The sequence below is a fragment of the Lepidochelys olivacea genome, assembly GCF_965140295.1.
Source record: "Lepidochelys olivacea isolate rLepOli2 genome assembly, chromosome: 1".
NCBI classification, from domain to species: Eukaryota; Metazoa; Chordata; order Testudines; family Cheloniidae; genus Lepidochelys; species Lepidochelys olivacea.
The window spans coordinates 142,205,150-142,223,023 of NC_140411.1; the positions used below are offsets into that span (position 1 = coordinate 142,205,150).

The window sequence follows — 17,874 nt, forward strand, 5'->3', positions numbered from 1 at the left end:
TTTGGTGGTTCAGTATTTGTATACTAATGGGAATGTTATGGACGAGTTACAAGAGCATGAAAAAAGGATAACAGAAGTGCTGACAGATTGTCACTGTAACTTATTCTCCCCTCATAAAAAACAAAAAATTAACATACCTGTCCAGATTCACATGGCATAGCTAGTTTATTCTGAAGTTCTGCCAAAGATATATCAATTCTCCTGAAGTAATAAGCCAAAATGATACAAGAATGAGTATGCGACATTTAAACATGGAAGAGAATGATCACTTTAAACTAAAAGCCATTGTTATTATGGCCATTCTTAAGACAATTATACTACACAGTTGCATGCTATGCAATTTACAGTCCACTAAAAGATTTTGAAAGAAATATTCCATTTATTTCATATTCCACATTAAGCTGCATGTATAATATACTGGAAACAATTAAATAGCTTAATCAATATAAGTAATAGCACAAAGTTTATGCTTTACCTGTGAATTTCTGGATCTGAATATATTTTAACTTCATTTAAATTTACAACTGGTTTATCTTGAATTTTTGAGAAGCGTTCATTTAAAGTTAGGTCAGAAGATGTAAAATAATTTGCTGTGAAGATATATTAAATGCAAAAATATTACTTTATCATTTGTATTGCAATTGCAGAACCATACTATTAAAATATTAACTGTACAAAACACTGAACGCTGACATCAAAATAAATTCCACTTGAAATCCAACCCTAACTCTCACTGCTGAAAGATTAGTACTTTAACAAACTGCACACATATTATAGCAGCCATCCTAGTACTTTAATATTTAGCATATTAGCAACAATGAAATTAATCATTTCATTTTTCAATGAAATTAATCTCAAACATAAAAAGAAGTAAGTTTACTATCTCTGTTAATATAATATTTTAAATACTGGTACCTATGGGTTGTCACAATCAGCATGGCATAGAAGTAGCACTACAACAAAATTAGTAAGGTTAAACTGAAAAATGAAAGAAGAAGCAAATATAAATTGCTTATAGGTAATGTTGAATAAAATAAAGTATATCTTATCTCATTCCTTTCCTCCCAAGAAAAGCTATATGAGAGGCACCAGTATCTCTCCATGGCAACACAAGCCCTGGTACTGCAAGATGGGATGCATATGGGTGTCCCACTGAGGTCAACAGAACTCTACACTGGTGCAATAGTTTGTACATATGAATTACCACATAGAATTGAGGCCCTAGCTTTGTATTTGTTTTGGCTGTAAATGAAATGCAAATCGAGTCCGTTTTTACTTAATATAAAAACTATGTAATCAAGTGAGGCCACCGGTTAAGAGACTACTTTTGTCCCAGAAGTCAATTTCTAACTCCACCTTTAACAATCAAGAGCCCCGATATCCTACCACCTTCTCCATGCTGCCAAGCCCCCTGCATATCCCTTACCCACATTCACTAAGGACAGAACCCCATGTCTTCCTTGAGAAACAGCTTAATTTGATCGCTCCTCTAGAAAACCCCTTCCTGAACACTTAGCGGACACCAGATTTCCTCTACTCTAGAGACTAGACTACCAAAACCTTCACATCAGCATTCCTTGTCAAACATGCCCAAGGCCACAGCCACCCCACAGACTGCTCAGAAATCTGCATGAGGCTTTACTTGTCTTGTTCTATTTGTATTCAAATAGAGACTTATGGTAAATACCAAAACATTTTAATTAACCACATCCCTAGTTTATATGTTCAAGCCTAAAATATTATAATCACCTTTAACTTGATGGATAATTGTTATGATTTCCTGAGTAAATTCTTTTGATGGGTTGTTCTCGACATTTTGTGTTACAGACTCCATGTGTTCAAACACTGGATGAAAATGTTCATTTTTCCTGCCAACAGCAACCAGATCATGAGACATCTGCCGCTCCATAGTATGGCTAGAAGCAGTCCTAGAATAAATTTGTATAAATTTATTTAGTAACTTTCAGAGATACTGAAATATTAACAAAATATTAAAATAAAGGCTAGATCAAGAGACAATTTCATCTTAGGGAAAGATGGAAAAAAATTAAAGCCCTATTCACATTTTAAATCAAACACTACGCAAGGAACACAGATCATGAAGGAGAAGATTGAATGAGGAATGAAGGAGAGGATAGCTCAGACTATGCGTGAGCTAGGACTGGATTTTTAATGAGTATATATATATTTGTAGATTTAAAATTATGTAATGCACCTAGATTATCAAATAAAAATAAAGGAAAAACATGTATTCAGAAACAGCCATTACTATAGACGTATGTTCCAGCAGAAGGTATGGAGTGATTTTGGAACTCAGCAGGATGTATCTCCATATTCAAAAAGAGGGACTATATTGGTTTCCAACAGTAGTCTAGGCTATTCCCTCCCACTACCACCCCGTCAAACAATGACTCAATTTTCAAAAAGTCTTGTGGCTGACTATTGCAAGTAACCAGCTTGACTGGTTAATATATCAAAGGAGAAGCATCTGGTGTTTTTATCAGTACATTTTAAAATTTCTAAATTAAGCTGGTCTCCAAAATTGCTGCAGTCTCTCAAACTATTTTGAAGACAGCAATACTTTTAACAATCTTATTCTATTACCCTCCTTACAATGAACACTTTAGTCATTATTTAGGAAAACACAAAATGCAGAACATGTTTAAGTGTTCCACATTATCATCTTTTTTATAAAATACAAAAATGTTTCAGAATTTTTTTTATTGTGCTTTTGGAAGGCACCTCTCTATTTTCTTCCATCAAGAAGCAACATATAAATAATGATGAGCTACGTCAGACATAGCTGTTCCTGGAAGGTCTTCAAAACTGTTTGCCTATTTGCCACTGAAGAATAGGAAGCTTTCCAATGAAAATTAACAGGCCTAAGCAACCAACTTCTGCAGAATTTAAGTTTTCAGTTAAAAAAATGGATGCAAAAATAGTCTTCCAAATGTGAAATGAATGACAATCCATACAATGTTGTCTTGCTCAGTCTGCAAATAAATTTCCATCTCTACTGTGGGTGGCTTTCCCAAACAGAAGCAGAGTGAAATTAGCAAGACATGGCCAGGTTCTTCACTACTGTTTTTCAGAGCCTTGTGGGAAGCAGTGAAACGGAGCAGGATCATGTCATGTATATTGCCACTCAAGAAAGCAGGAACAGCAGCCCAAGCACAGGTGCCACTGTCTCTCAAGCTCCCTAGTGGTACAGCCCTCTATAGTCTTTCATATTGGCCTCTCTTCAGTTAGTACAATGTTCTTTTTAGTCTCCATAACTCCATATTTTATTACTGATTTCAGGCAGAAAAATATACAAAAGAAACCTTGATGGGGAGGGGAAAAAATACTGTGGGAGTAGTTCCCTTTATATATAAGGAGTTTCTAATTGACTATATTATTTTGATATTTCTTAGACCAATATAGTTTATCAATGTAATGAAATACCACTCAGACATCTAGAGCATCGGTTTATTGTTCACCTTTCAGAAAATCCATCATGAATGTAAGAATTGCTATACCAGATAAAACCCGTGCAGTCTCCGCAAGGGAAGTTTCTTCCTAACGTTTGTCAGAAGTTGGCTTCTGCCATGAGGTATGACTGTTTGCCTCCCTTATAAAAATCTTTCTCCCACCTTATGTAGTTATCCAATTCTTTTTTTAATCCTATTAACTCCTTGATTAAATCTGGTCATCCTCAAGATTTTGCCACTTAACTGTTCACCCTCTTCTACAGTTCATTAATATAATAATAAACACTAGTCCTAGTAGAGAATCTTATGACACCCGATTGTTAATCTTTTGCCATGCTGCAAATGGATAGTTTTCGGTCTTTCAGGCAAGTTATAATTCATCACAGTACTTTACCTCTCAGACCATAACTACCTAGTTTCCCTACCCTACCCCCTCAAAATAGCTTCTCGTGAAGGACTCCGTCAAGGTTTTCCAGCCTAAATTATATAAACCATCTCTCCTTTACTCACCATCATGTTAATAGGTTAGAATAATTCTAGTATACTAAAGCATGATTTCTTCTCAAGAAGTCATACTGTCCTGTCTGTCCTTATAATTTTCATCTAGGTATTTATATTGCAATTTCTACTAATTTACTGGTACTTAAGTAGGTCTGATAGGGATGATCATAGAAATTACAAAACACACACCTATTTAACATAGGTACAACATTTGCCATTTCCAGTCCTCTGGCATAGTGGTTGATTACAATAATGCCATATTTTTGTTAGCTTCATGAGCTTCACTTTCAAGCTCATGAAGAACCGTTGCAGAAATACCATCAGGCCCAGGTAACATGCTGCTATTTAATTTAGTTTGTTCCAGCAACACCGCTTTCAACACATTTGGATTATACAGCCCATGAATGTACCATTTTGTTCTATAGTTTTATTGGATTTGAGATCTCAGGTGTTTGAGATTATATACATTTTAAGGCTGTAATTTTCAAAGGAGCCTAATGGAGTTAGGTACCAAGTCCCAGTGGAAGTCAATGAAAATCCCATCCTAAATGGTCATTCCAGAAGAAAGGACAAAACCAGATTTTTACCTGGTTAAAAAAACAAAACAAAAACAAAAACACACCCAGGTAGTTATAGGCATCTCAGTGAGAGAAAAAAAAAAACATACACCTTTTTTCCCCCCGCCACATCCTTATAATCAGGTACTATTTTCTTTTCATAGAAACAAACAGTAACTTACACCGCAGTTAGCAAGTTAGCATTTTGTACTAAGGAACAACCACCTTATTTTGCCCTACTTACCACCTTAAGAATCTTTGGTTTCTCTAATATTCACAACTAAACAGGAAAGCATGAACAGGTAAGAAAAAAAATACCTGTACTTGTTTATCATTTTCTTCATATCCACTTTGATTGTGAGCAGCTCCTTCCTAGGAGTGACATCTGACATTTTCACATCTGAAACTGTATGACTTGTATCATGATGGCTATTAGAAGAATCTATTTTTTTTCTGAAATCACCTTCATTTCTTACTCTTTCCTTCTTTGTGTTATTAAAGGGTCTCAGATCAACATCATTTTTGTAAGAGTTGGCACATGCATTGCAGCCCTTCTCTGAACTATATTTAATGGGTACTTCATTATGCCCTTCTTCAGTCTGTCTCACTCTTCCACCACTACAGTAATCTAACTCTTTGCTATTCAGAGCACCCTTAGGAGAATTATATTTTTGGTCTTCCTGCTTTACATACTTCTGAGCTCTATCATCAGAAAAAGATTTTGTCCCATCTGGGTATCTATGATGTTTGTAACTATAGCCATATGCTATCTTCGCAACAGAACTCTTTGTGTACTCCCTTTCAGCAGGCCGATGAGCTTGGGGACCAAGGTTTCTTTGCTCCTCCTTTTTTTGGTAGGGTGGAAAAGAACGATCTTGCTTCCATTTGTGATTTCTTGCTATTTCTCCACCGTCATCTCTCTCAATTTCTTTAGCCCTTTTAGATGTGTGCCCATGTTCTCTGTAATCACGATCTTCAGGATACCTGTGTTGACATAAAGCAATTTACACTTGCACTAGAGAAGAAAGTGAGAATTTATGTGCAGAATGTTGGATAGCACGGCCTTATATGCAGAATGCGTGGCAAGTTAACCCAAAATCCCTCAAGCCAGAGTACAGAAGTGCAGGGGCACTTAAAAGGAAAATATTATCCTTTTATACTCTAGCCATGTACATGGATTTACTTAAAAAGATAAATACTTCTCTACCACCAGTTGCCCACAATTAAACTACAAATTGATAAATGCCTTTCAAGGTGGAAATCTTCAACTATAATGAAAACAGACTTTCACTTGAGGCTTTACACCACATTACCCAGGTTTAATTATTTTATTCCTATACCTCTTCTGCAAAGAGCTCCTTGTCGTAAATTCTTCAGAAGCTCTTCGGAGTGACTGACCATATTTGTCTCCTTGTAACCTCTGGTGCCTCATTTCATCTTCATGCCATTTTCTTTCAAATTTACATGAAGCCCCTAATGGTCTATGAAAAGGTTTCATTCCTTTCTCATCTGCAGTGTCTCTGAAGTCCTCAGGCATATATTTTTCTTGCATTTTGTGTGGGTAAAAAGGTCGATCATGTTCTTTGTAGGATATTTCTGAGTATTTGGGTGGAAACGGATATCTCCTGTTGCCTTCAAGCCTTTCTGATGAATGTGTTCTATAGGGTTTATGACTATACATATCCTCTAAAGAAATTCTTTTTAGGTTTGGCGAAGATGATCTATGTTCGTAAATTCTGTGGTGGATATTCCCATGTGGTGCAAATCTCGCATTGCTTTGTCCGTATTTCCCATCTTCCACTCTCCAAGACATAGGTTTCTTTAGGTCCTTCCTAAATCCCTTATATTCACAGTCATAATTAATATGAGCATGCCTTTGTCTATGGTGTTCTGGGCTCCTAAATGCAGGTGATAAGGACCTACACAAGAAAAAAAAATGATTCCATTTTAAGTGTTACAAATTTTTTTGTTAGAACAAAAATATATTCAATGCAAAAATAACTTACGTAGTATTACTGCGATGTTAGGGTTCATAATCTAAACAAGCCAAAGTATTCAAAATTAGAAAGCCCAAAGCAATTGCATCTCAGCTAGAGCGGATATAAAAACCTGATTTTTTCCCTAATGAAAAATTACATGGGAAAATACCTAATTTTTTTAATTGAAAATTTTTAGGTTTTCCACAAGAACTTTCATTTCAAAACAATTTTTTTTTTTCGTTTCTATTACACTGGAAAATGTTGGAAAACAGTAAGCAAATGTAGAAAGCACTTTCACACTTGTTTACCATTTTTAAAATTTTTTCAGTGGAAACAAAAAGGGGGTGGGAGTGGTAAGAGGTGGAGAATGGGGGAACCCCAAACGTTCAAAAACCAAAAAATGGAGACAAAACATCATAGTTTCCAAACACTGGAACCAATTTTTTAAGAAATGCCACTTTGAAGCATTATGTTTAATTTCAAAACTTCCTTTTGAACAAAACAAACAACTTTATTGAAATTAGGCTTTTCCTGCAGAAAATTCTGATTTTGTCAAAACCACATTTGCCACTAGGAAAAATTTTCATAAGTCAAGAAATTTAAACCAGCTCTCTGTCTTCTTGCACTTAAATATGAATGGTTTTGCTAGTAAGTATATACGTGAATATGTTAAACGATACTTCCACATGTTCATTTTAAAAATTAAAAAAACATGATTGATTGCACTTTCATATGCAAATATGGAGTTCATACAACTAATTATTCAAATGAACAGTGTTCCATCACAAATTCAAGTGACACTTGCGCATTAAAATAAATACTCTTCCATGTGTATTTCAATGTGTGATGAAAGCATGTTGAATAAAGTATGCTCATCTGACTTTCAAAAATGCTGAGGCCAGCTATGCAGGGGTGTTTTTTTGTTTGTTTGTTTTTTTTTAAAACTGCCAGACACCTACTAGTCAGAGGCCATTCCAAAAGAATAAGACAGTAGGAACCACCCATTGAGAATCAGGAGGCAATCACAGACCAAAGCATCTTGTATTTAAACTAACCAATTACTGAATATTTACAGCAAACTCTGCAATCAATCCACAGATTTAGAGAACCCTTGAAAATTGTAAATTCCAAGAAAATCACTATCTTCTTGTGGATTTTTCCTTAGCAAATGCAAAATTCATTGCAGATTGCTAGTTCAATTCTAGAAAGCTATGTTCAGCAAAAAAGCTGTCTGCAGACGCAGGACACCACCATCAACTTTGAAAGGTACGGTCACACCTATGGGGGCCAACTAGAAATGTAGTGGTTGTTTTGACATTCTGCCAAAATTGATAGCATGCACCCCGCTCCCTCTACTCAGGAGGGAAAGACTTCATCCAGCCTACCCAACAAACCCCAACAGTCCACCTCACTTAATTGTTAACCAGTTTGTTTTACTTTTTTAAAAATGGAAATGGAATTTAAAAACCTGTCTCAAATTAAACTGGTGCCATGCATGCACAAACTCCTTCTTGCAGGCTTAATGATGCTTGAAACCTATTACCGATTTCTATCTGGCTCAAATTTCATGCAAATAAGAACTCATGGAAACAATTTACTTTTCAAAACTTGCTTTTACAGATTACATAAAATTAATATTTTATAAAATAAATGTTTTGTTTGAAATAAATTTTTAGCCTTAATATCTTTTTGTTCTGCTATCCTAGAAGATACAGGCTGTTTTATAAACTTGTATATGAAGCGATGTTCTGAAAATATAAACTAGGGCTGTCGATTAATCGCAGGTAATCAGTTAACTCACGTGATTAACTCAAATAATCAATCATAATTAATTGCTGTTTTTAATTGCACTGATAAATAGAATACCAATTGAAATTACATATTTTGGATGTTTTTCTACATTTATATTGTACTGTGTTGTAATTGAAATCAAAGTGTAGATTTTTTATTACAAATACTTGCATTGTAAAAATGATAAACAAAAGAAATAGTATTTTTCAGTTCACCTCATACAAGTATTGTAGTGCAATCTCTTTGTCGTGAAAGTGCAAATTACAAATGTAGATTGTTTGTTACATAACTGCACTCAAAAACAAAACAATGTAAAACTTCAGAGCCTACAAGTCCATTCAGTCCTATGTCGTGTTCAGCCAATCGCTAAGACAAACAAGTTTGTTTACATTTACAGGACATAATACTGCTGTCTTCTTATTTACAATGTTACCAGAAAGTGAGAACAGGCATTTGCATGGCACTTTTGTAGCTGGCATTGCAAGGTATTTACGTAACAGATATGCTAAACATTCGTATGCCACTTCATGCTTCGGCCACCATTCCAGAGGACAGGCTTCCATGCTGATGACACTCGTTAAAAAAATACTGCGTTAATTACATTTGTGACTGAACTTATTGGGGGGAGAATTGTATGTCCCCTGCTCTGTTCTACCCACATTCTGATACATATTTCATGTTACAGCAATCTCGGATGATGACCAACCACATGTTGGCATTTTAAGAACACTTTCACTGCAGATTTGACAAAACGCAAAGAAGGTACCAATGTGAGATTTCTAAAGATAGCTAGAGCACTCGACACAAGGTTTAAGAATCTGAAATGCCTTCCAAAATCTGAGAGGGACGAGGTGTCGAGCATACTTTCAGAAGTCTTAAAAGAGCGACACTCTGATGCAGAAACTACAGGACCCGAACCATCAAAAAAGAAATTCAACCTTCTGCTGGTGGCATCTGATTCAGATAATAAAAATGAACATGCGCCAGTCTGAACTGCTTTGGATTATTATTGAGCAGAACCCGTCATCAGCATGGACGCATGACCCCTGGAATGGCGGTTGAAGCATGAATGGATATATGAATCTTTAGCACATCTGGCACGTAAATACCTTGCGACGCTGGCTGCAACAGTGCCCACAAATGCCTGTTCTCACTTTCAGGTGACACTGTAAACAAGAAGAGGGCAGAATTAACTCCTGCAAATGTAAAACAAACAAACTTGTTTGTCTGAGCAATTGGCTGAAAAAGTAGAAGAACTGAGTGGGCTTGCAGGCTCTAAAATTTTACATGGTTTCATTTTTGAATGCAGGTTTTTTTGTACATAATTCTACATTTGTAAGTTCAACGTACAAATTGAATCACTACAGTACTTGTATAAGGTGAACTGAAAAATAATATTTCTTTTGTTTTTTAACAGTGCAAATACTTGTAATAAAAAATATAAAGTGAGCACTGTACACTTTGTATTCTGTATTGTACTGAAATGAATATATTTGAAAATGTAGAAAACATCCAAAAATATTTAAATAAATGGTATTCTATTATTGTTTAACAGTGCAATTAATGGCTATTAATGTTTTTAATCACTTGACAGCTCTTATATAAGCCATAATAAAAGTTAAGGATTTACCTGTATTTCCACCTTGGTGATCTTGATCTAGATCTAGCCATCTTTTGATGTGTGTGTCAATTAGTTTCTTGAAGCTATAAGAAAAATATGAATTATTAGTCTGTTTAGAGAGCTATAATAACTGGTTCTCCGGACAGTTTTTAAGCAAGAGAGCTATCAATAGGAGGCATAGACTTTTATTTATTTATTTATTTTTACAAGATTTGTATTTAAATCTTGTTCAGTTTTTTTAAAAAAAAAGATAAAAAGTGATTTTGTGAGGCTGGTAGCCTGAGAAAAAACAGCTGTTTTCTTTAAAATTATTTAAATATTGGGCAATTGCTCCCTTTCCTCTCTAAATTCTGTGATATTTGTGTTTAGGAATCTTTGAAAAAGTAATGTCACAAGGGACCTGCAAGAACAGAAAAAAAGTGACATGATTATAAGGTTATGTGCTGAATGCCACAAACAGCAGACATAGGAGGAGCATTCAGGACATTAGTGAAATTAATTTTTTCTCCCTTCTTTATAAATTTAAGAGTATTATCTGCATATACTGAACTTCTCTTAGTGTATTCAGCAAAAGTTGTTTTAAGCAGTTACAGGTCACCTTTTCATAATTACATTTTGCTTGTCTTAAATAGTATCATAATACACAGGAAAAGACACATTAAATTTCCTTATATTCACTTTTTAATCCATTGGTGACAGAGCGTTTCCCATTGCTATTTTGATTTAGGTTTTTATAACCTGATTTTAGACATATTTAAAAACATACAGATGATGACAAATTACAAAAGGAAACATTTCCCATTTTTAAACAAGTCTAATATAGTGTTTACACTTTTCCTTTCCAACCCCATAAAATTCAATTATGTTTCTTAACATTATTTGCTTGCTTCCATCAAGTGGGACTTTTTGGATAATATAACTTAAAACAAAATACCAAACTACAATTTCAACTGCAGGAATAGCTATTAGATCTTAACAAATCATTCTATTAATTGCAACTCAGAAGGACATACTGAATAGTCCCAATGAAAACCACAAGCATTCAGATATTATGATAGTGGGTAACCTTTTAAAAACCTAGAGCAACAGGGTATGCTAAGTCAGGAGCTAACTCAGCACCCTGTCACTTTAATACCCATCAGTATATATTAACTGGGATTTAACAGGAAGACAGGTAGTTGACAGAGGGAGTCAATTAACTGAGTAGAGCTACAGCTCAAGGGCTAATTGAAGAGGAAGCAACCCCAGCAGGTGGGATTATATAAACTGACAGGAAGAAAGTGCAGGGGTGAGGGATCCTGAAGTACACAGGATTAGATGCCGCTAGTACTGTTCCCTTCCCTAGAAGCAAGGGGGAAACTGGCTAGGGACTGTAAATATATGTCAACAATGCTACAGGCCATGGCCTGCTGGAAGAATACAATAAAACATGGTGGTGATGGCGAAGGAGACCTGGAGTAGTAGTGGTGAGTTGCTGCAATTGGAGAGGACCTCCAGAGAACCACCCCTGATAACTGGATTTAGTTCTCTGTTTATCAAAACCAGCATTTTCTCATTGAGATGTGCCATAACCTGCCCATATACCAGTTTGCAATAAACTGAAGTTTCTTACTAGAACTATACTTTGCTGGTACTTTATATGTGTTTTTTCTGTACAAATCAAATATCTGAGTATTTACCTTTGGTGAATCCTTCCATGTGGCATAAAATGAAGGAGTAATGCCAAAAGGCAAAAACCTTGTAATGGAGCAGAGATGGTGACATACACCCAAAGACATTTGTACTGAGTGCCTCATAAGAGATCCAAATCCAAAGTAATTTTGATCATCAATGCTGAAGTCATGTGCATGAGAGCCACACTACTAAAATTGCAGATACTTATAGACAAATGGTTTCATTCAATGTTTATTTAAAAATTAAAGGCCAGATTGCAACATTTTTACTCACACTGAGTAGCATCTTATTCCAAAAATGATGCCACTGACATCAATGGTATCACAACAGGGCCATAAGTGATTTCCCACTCGATCCAATGCAATGAAAATCTTTAAAATCTTGGCTAGTGAACATGTTGGAAATGGTGCTTCCTTAACTGATCCATACTCTCAAAGAAGAGAGAGTTCTATTATCTTTGCTAGGATTCAGTTATTTTCCTTCCCAATCACCAACTCTGCCCATCCAGAAAAAGCACAATGGTTTGTGTACTTCACAAAAAACTTGTTCCCTTCATAGGTTTCTTAAAGTCTTTGTATTTCATTCTTAATTTTAAAAAGTCCATCATCTAAAGAAGCAACATCTCTATTTACTCCCCACTGAAAATAAGTAGTAATGCTGAAGAGGCAATAATGCTCATCCCTAGCCGTCTCAAAGCCATGATAATACAATACGATCAAACTAAAAGTGGAATGTACATGGTTAAGTCAAACCTAAGAAAAAGCCTTCTCATCCAGATCAGCAATGCAGTCATCTTGGAAGCGTGGGAAAGACTGATAGCATGTACTTGTTTTCGCCTTGGGATAAATGGTACTATTATAATTTCCAGCTCAGACACTCCTTTTGCCTCATGGAAAGAAATGTCTTACTTGTTTTAATATAGGACATTTAAAACTTACCCAAATCAAGTAATCTGACTTCCTGACAGTGAGAGTCAGAAGATTATGGTTTTAAAAAAAGAGAATTTATTAAAGAAATTGCTCATAGCTTATTTTCCAAGGGTATGCAGACAATGACCGAGAGTATTAGTTACCTAAAAATCATAGCAATATATGAAAGAATTATTAATAAATGAAGACTTAGTCCCAGGTCATGAGACTGATTAGTTTGGGGAAGAAACTAGACAGTAATTCTATGTCAGGATTGTCTGAGCCAAGCAGGTGGACTCTGCGGTGGCCTTTTGAGTTGCTGAATCTGCCTCATAGATCTTCCTTACAGATTAATTCACTTGCCTATCTGTTAGGATATAGATATTCAGGCCTGTTTGTAAAGGTCTATACTCTAAGAATTTAGGTGTATTTTTATCACTTGGCTAGTTAGAAGTATAAAAGAAACAATCAAAATCACTGTCTGCCAGTGTAAGGTCCTTCTCTTACTGTGACAGTCTGAGGCCCTGTTCTTAGGCTAAGGCCTTTGGCTAAGCAACAGAGACAGCCATAAGCGACGGGTCACCTCCTCACATTCCAAACTAGTCACATTGAAAGAAGGTGCTACTGGGCTGTTAGGAATACAATCCTGTCCTGATAGTGCCTATCACCTCCAGAGAAAGGGAAGTGCCTAGAAAATGTAAAAGGAAACTCAGTTTGAAAGCATCCTGTCTGGCAAGAACTCACTTATCAATAGCTGGGATGTGAAATCCTCACTTCTGTATTGTTTTGTCATTATAATTCCCACTTTGCTATTGTCTGTCTGTATAATCTCTGTCTGGTTCTGTGATTGTTCCTCTCTGCTGCATAATTAATTTTGCTGGGTGTAAACGAATTAAGGGGGTGGGATATAATTGGTTACATAATCATGTTACAGTATGTTAGGATTGGATAGTTAAATTTCAGGAAAATGATTGGTTAAGGTATAGAAAGCAGAACTCAAGTTTTACTATATAGTCTGCAGTCAATCAGGAAGTGGGTGGGTGTGGGGAAGGGAAATGGGAACAGGGGTGGGGACATTGGAATCATATTTGGCTAAGGGCAGGAATGGGAACAGGGACACAGGTGTAAGGCTCTGTGGTGTCAGAGCTGGGAAGGGGGAAGGAAGGAAGGAAACTAACTGGAATCATGCTTGCTGGAAGTTCACCCCAATAAACATTGAATTGTTTGAACCTTTGGACTTCGGGTATTGTTGCTCTCTGTTCATGTGAGAAGGACCAGGGAAGTAAGTGGGTGAAGGAATAAGCCCCCTAACACTGTCTACTGGCAACTATAGTGGGATACAAATCCACAAGCTTTGAATTAGAGATCCAATGAAGTCCATTGTACCACAGAGCTTGGGGTACTGCAGGGCCCTCCCATTCTGCTATAATCTGGACACCATTTAAGGAGATATAAGGAACTAATTTTGAAGCTGAGGAAAAATATCTTCTGGACATTTTGCTGTCTGGTTTTTTGGGTCTTTTTGGGGAGGCAGGGGGAAAGAAGAGCAGGTTGTTGTTTTTTGTTTACAAAAGGGAAGACTTGCCATAAGCAATGGTCTTATGCAAAAATAAACCTCCTTAGAATAGTCTTGAAGTACTCCTGATGGAACCCATCCTATATTTCCTTTTTCTTGTCCCTCGAGTTTCAATTCCAAGAACTGATTTTCCTCTCAAGAAGAGTCTGAGCCCCCAAGACAACTTTTCTTGGCCACTGCCTTTTTGAGAGTAGTGCTTTGGGTAGGTACAAGGATCCTTATAACACCCTTAGCAAGGGTCTGAAAGACAAATCTATGCCTGAGCTTAAAATGGCCAGTGTTATTTGTATTCCCTGCCCTTCTCCCATGTGCATTCTTTTGGGGAGGCAGCAAGGATTTGGCTCCTGTACTTTTACCCTGTCTGATTCAGACAGAGATACTAACATACAACACAGAGCTAAGGCAATTCCTGCAGAGCTAGTGGGATGCACGTCTAGATTATTTGAGAGAGACAAGGTGGGTGAAGTACTATCTTTTATGGAATCAGCTTTTGTTGGCGGATTATTTTAATCTTTTTGTATGCTCCAAAAGGCTGCTGCTTCTTTGCTTCCCTTGTCAGACAAGTCTTGGAGGAGGGTATGCTCATAGATTCCTGACTCCTTTATGTGGATTTTTGTCCAGCATGGTCAGACTCAGGAATCATCAATCGGAACTGTGGTCACCTGGCTGATGGGAGAGGGAACTGGAGGTGTCCCAACCTCCACCCTTATATACCTTGAATGGAAAAAATTTACATTGGTAAGTCTAACTGGAAAAACAGTAGCTAGTTAAGGCTTCTGTAAATAGGCTATAAAATATGTGGACTTTGGGTATTCTGTGGAGTTGGGCACAATGGTCCCTTACTGCCATCTTGATACCTCTCCTATCTGGCTTTCGTCTAGCCTTGTTAATAAGGTGGTCTGGTTGATTCATCTGTGGGCTAGGCAGGAGATGGGGAGAAAGAGAGGAAGGGCATTTCCCCAGCCATAAACTAGTAGAGCTCATTATCCATGCATTATCTGGAAAGAGGTTTAGGAATTGAAGGTCTCTCATTTGACCACTTGCCAAGCAAGTATCTAGCAGGGACATACCAAAGCATGCACCAATGCAGTGGCTCAGCAAGAGAGAGAAGCCAAGAATTCAGAGGCTCAACCTCAGAAGACAGCCAAAACATTTGACACAGATCCAGACACATTAAAGCTCAACTGCCCTAAGAGCTAAGACCTGCAGCATAGAAGTCTGTCTGTCCTACTCATAAACAAGGTGGCAAGACAAACCTGGCAGTCTTTTCAACAGATGAGGTATACCCATGAGCCAGGGATTAACAAGCTTTCACAGACCTGGTGTAGCTACCCGTTTTTGGAGGCTCATCAGGCTGCTGTCACTGGATCCGTATGCTATTAAGCTCCTCTGAGTGAGCTCCAGATACTCTCTCTCTTTGGCCTCTTGGCTCACTCCCCAGGAACAGACTCTTGTCTGGTACCCCTTCTCGGAAGGGCTCCATGGTCCAGCTGCCCTAGCCCCAAGACCAGTGCAAAACACACACTCCTGCTCATGACTCCCCAGTAACTTAAGAACACACTTTCCAGAACTCCACCCTAATGGGTACTCAGGTGTATAGTTTAACTCTTCAGTGACATGATAGTTGAAGCAGATAAACAAGAATTTGCAGAGGGATATCTAAACCAATCACTTTACTGCAGGGTGGAATGATTTAAATCAGTGCTTTTCAAACTTCTTTTCTGGAGACCCAGTTGAAGAAAACTGTTGATGCCCGCGACCCAACGGAGCTGGGGATGAGGTGTTTGGGGTGTGGGAGGCTCAGGGCTAGGGCAGAGGGTTGGAGTGCAGGCTCTGGGGTGGGGCCGAGGATGAGGAGTTTGGGGCGCAGGATGGGGCTCTGGGTTTGGGGGGGAGCTCAGGGCTGAGGATTGGGGAGCAGGCTTACCTCAGGCAGCTCCTGGTCAGCGGTGCAGTGGGGGTGCTAAGGCATGCTTCCTGCCTGTCCTGGAACTGTGGACCGCGCTCCGCCCCGGATGCGGCCAGAAGCATGTCTGGCTTCTAGGTGGAGGCGCACAAGCATCTCCATGCGGCGCTCGTGGGCAGGCACCACCCCTCCCCCCCACCCCAGCTTCCATTGGCTGGGAACCCCAGTGCTCGGGGAAGGGTCAGCACGTGGAGCCCTGTGCCCCCCCGCCGCCTAGGACCCAGACGTGTTGCTGGTCACTTCCGGGGCACAGCGTGGTGTCAGAACAGGTAGGGACTAGCCTGCCTTAGTTGGGCAGCACCACCGACGGGACCCAGTGCCCTATATTCTGCGACCCAGTACTGGGTCGTGACCCACAGTTTGAAAACCACTGATTTAAAAAACCCAGGGGAAAGCCTTGATTTACATAAGATTTTAATCAACTTTTCCATTTGTATTTCAGTTAATTTTCTAAAGAAGGTGCATTTTCATTGGTTGATATAACATGTTGATTTACAACTAAACAGAGCCTTTACACTAGATTTGGTGCATCTTTTTGCTATCTAGAAGGGTAGACTATATACATTTATTTAAGCAATAATATAGCTTAATATTTTCAGATTCTTATTTATTGTACATTTTTAGTTTGTTAGAAAATGATAATGATATATTGCTTATTTACTAGATAATTAACTTTTAGCTCACGGTTTGTAGAAAGCTGTATTAGGATGACAATTAGAATTTAAACACACAAAACAGCATATAAAGTGTATAAAGTGTATAAAACATACATATAAAACATATAAAACAAAACACCCTTAATTGTTTTAGATACATAAATCTCTCTTAACAAAACATGTTTCATACTTACACAACTAAAAAATTTATTAAACAGAGGGGTTAACTGTAGTCAGTCAAACAAACTGATTTCAGGTCAGCCTGGGAAAATTTTCAAATATGCCAAACAAAAGTAACAGGATCTTAAATTCCTAATCTCACCTAAGTCTCTCAAAAATGAAACAACTATCTCTTAAATTACTTAGGCTGATCTATTCGTCCATATTCATAATGCTTGACTTCAAAAGTTAGATTTTTTCCCAGTGTTTTTCTTTATATAGAAGAACAGCCTTTAACTCCATTTTTCATAGAGGCTCATGCATTCAGAATATTTATTTAAATGTTTTAAGAGATTACAGTAAATGTAGGCTTTAATGTATTTTGCATTAAATTCAGATTCATGCTAAACAGGTTTATTTTTTAAAAAGAAAAAAATACAATTTAAACAAAATAAAAAATCAATTTTATGTTTTTCAAAAAGTCACCAATTTTTATCCACCCTGCTTTATTTTAGACACCATGAGATACACAGATCGGTGCAAAATAAGAAACATCTGTATACAATTCCCTGCCTCGGTTTCCTCACCACTCTTGAGCATTCTTTGTCATTTGGTAACATTTCAGGCTTCCAGGCCCCCTCTCCTGGACCTCATGCCTCCAGTTCAAGCTTCTCTTCTGAATCATGGAGTCTGCTTTGACTCCTGCAACCAGCTTCCTTTGGCTTCTGTTGGTCTGACAGTCACAAGGTTCCCTCTAGCCCAGAAAGCAGGGCCTTGGTGCTTCTGACCCTCTCAGTCTCTGTAGTTTTGAAAGCTAACACTGACTCCTAGCCCTTTGTTCCTTCTGTTTTTTCCCCCATGCTCTTCTGTGGACAGTTTTTTTTTACCAAGGTGGCAGCCACACTATTGTTTTGCTAGGGCAAGGCCTAGTCAGCTAAAGGTCCTCAATGACCAGCCTATTCAGTCCCCTTTCTCCTTGCCACAAGCAGTATGATGCAAATTGTAAAGATCACCAC

At 37.6% G+C, this 17,874-nt stretch overlaps 1 protein-coding gene across 9 annotated transcripts in view; it reads right to left on the bottom strand.

Annotated features, from left to right (window-relative positions):
- BCLAF3 (BCLAF1 and THRAP3 family member 3) overlaps nucleotides 1-17,874 on the bottom strand; it is a 54,598-nt gene that overhangs the window by 27,630 nt on the left and 9,094 nt on the right. For 7 of the 9 annotated variants that reach the window (XR_014711334.1, XM_084626327.1, XM_084626326.1 and 4 more), the window contains 6 exons: nucleotides 9,929-10,002; nucleotides 5,869-6,447; nucleotides 4,847-5,512; nucleotides 1,750-1,928; nucleotides 476-590; nucleotides 138-201 (listed from right to left, as the gene is read on the bottom strand). Coding sequence is in view for 8 of the 9 variants with exons in the window: in XM_084626327.1 (XP_084482453.1) it covers nucleotides 138-201; nucleotides 476-590; nucleotides 1,750-1,928; nucleotides 4,847-5,512; nucleotides 5,869-6,447; nucleotides 9,929-9,969 (1,644 nt within the window). In the remaining variant the exon portion in view is untranslated. Of the gene's footprint in view, nucleotides 1-137; nucleotides 202-475; nucleotides 591-1,749; nucleotides 1,929-4,846; nucleotides 5,513-5,868; nucleotides 6,448-6,534; nucleotides 6,566-9,928; nucleotides 10,003-17,874 lie in introns of all 9 variants that reach the window. The other 2 variants (XM_084626330.1, XM_084626329.1) reach the window with 1 other exon arrangement.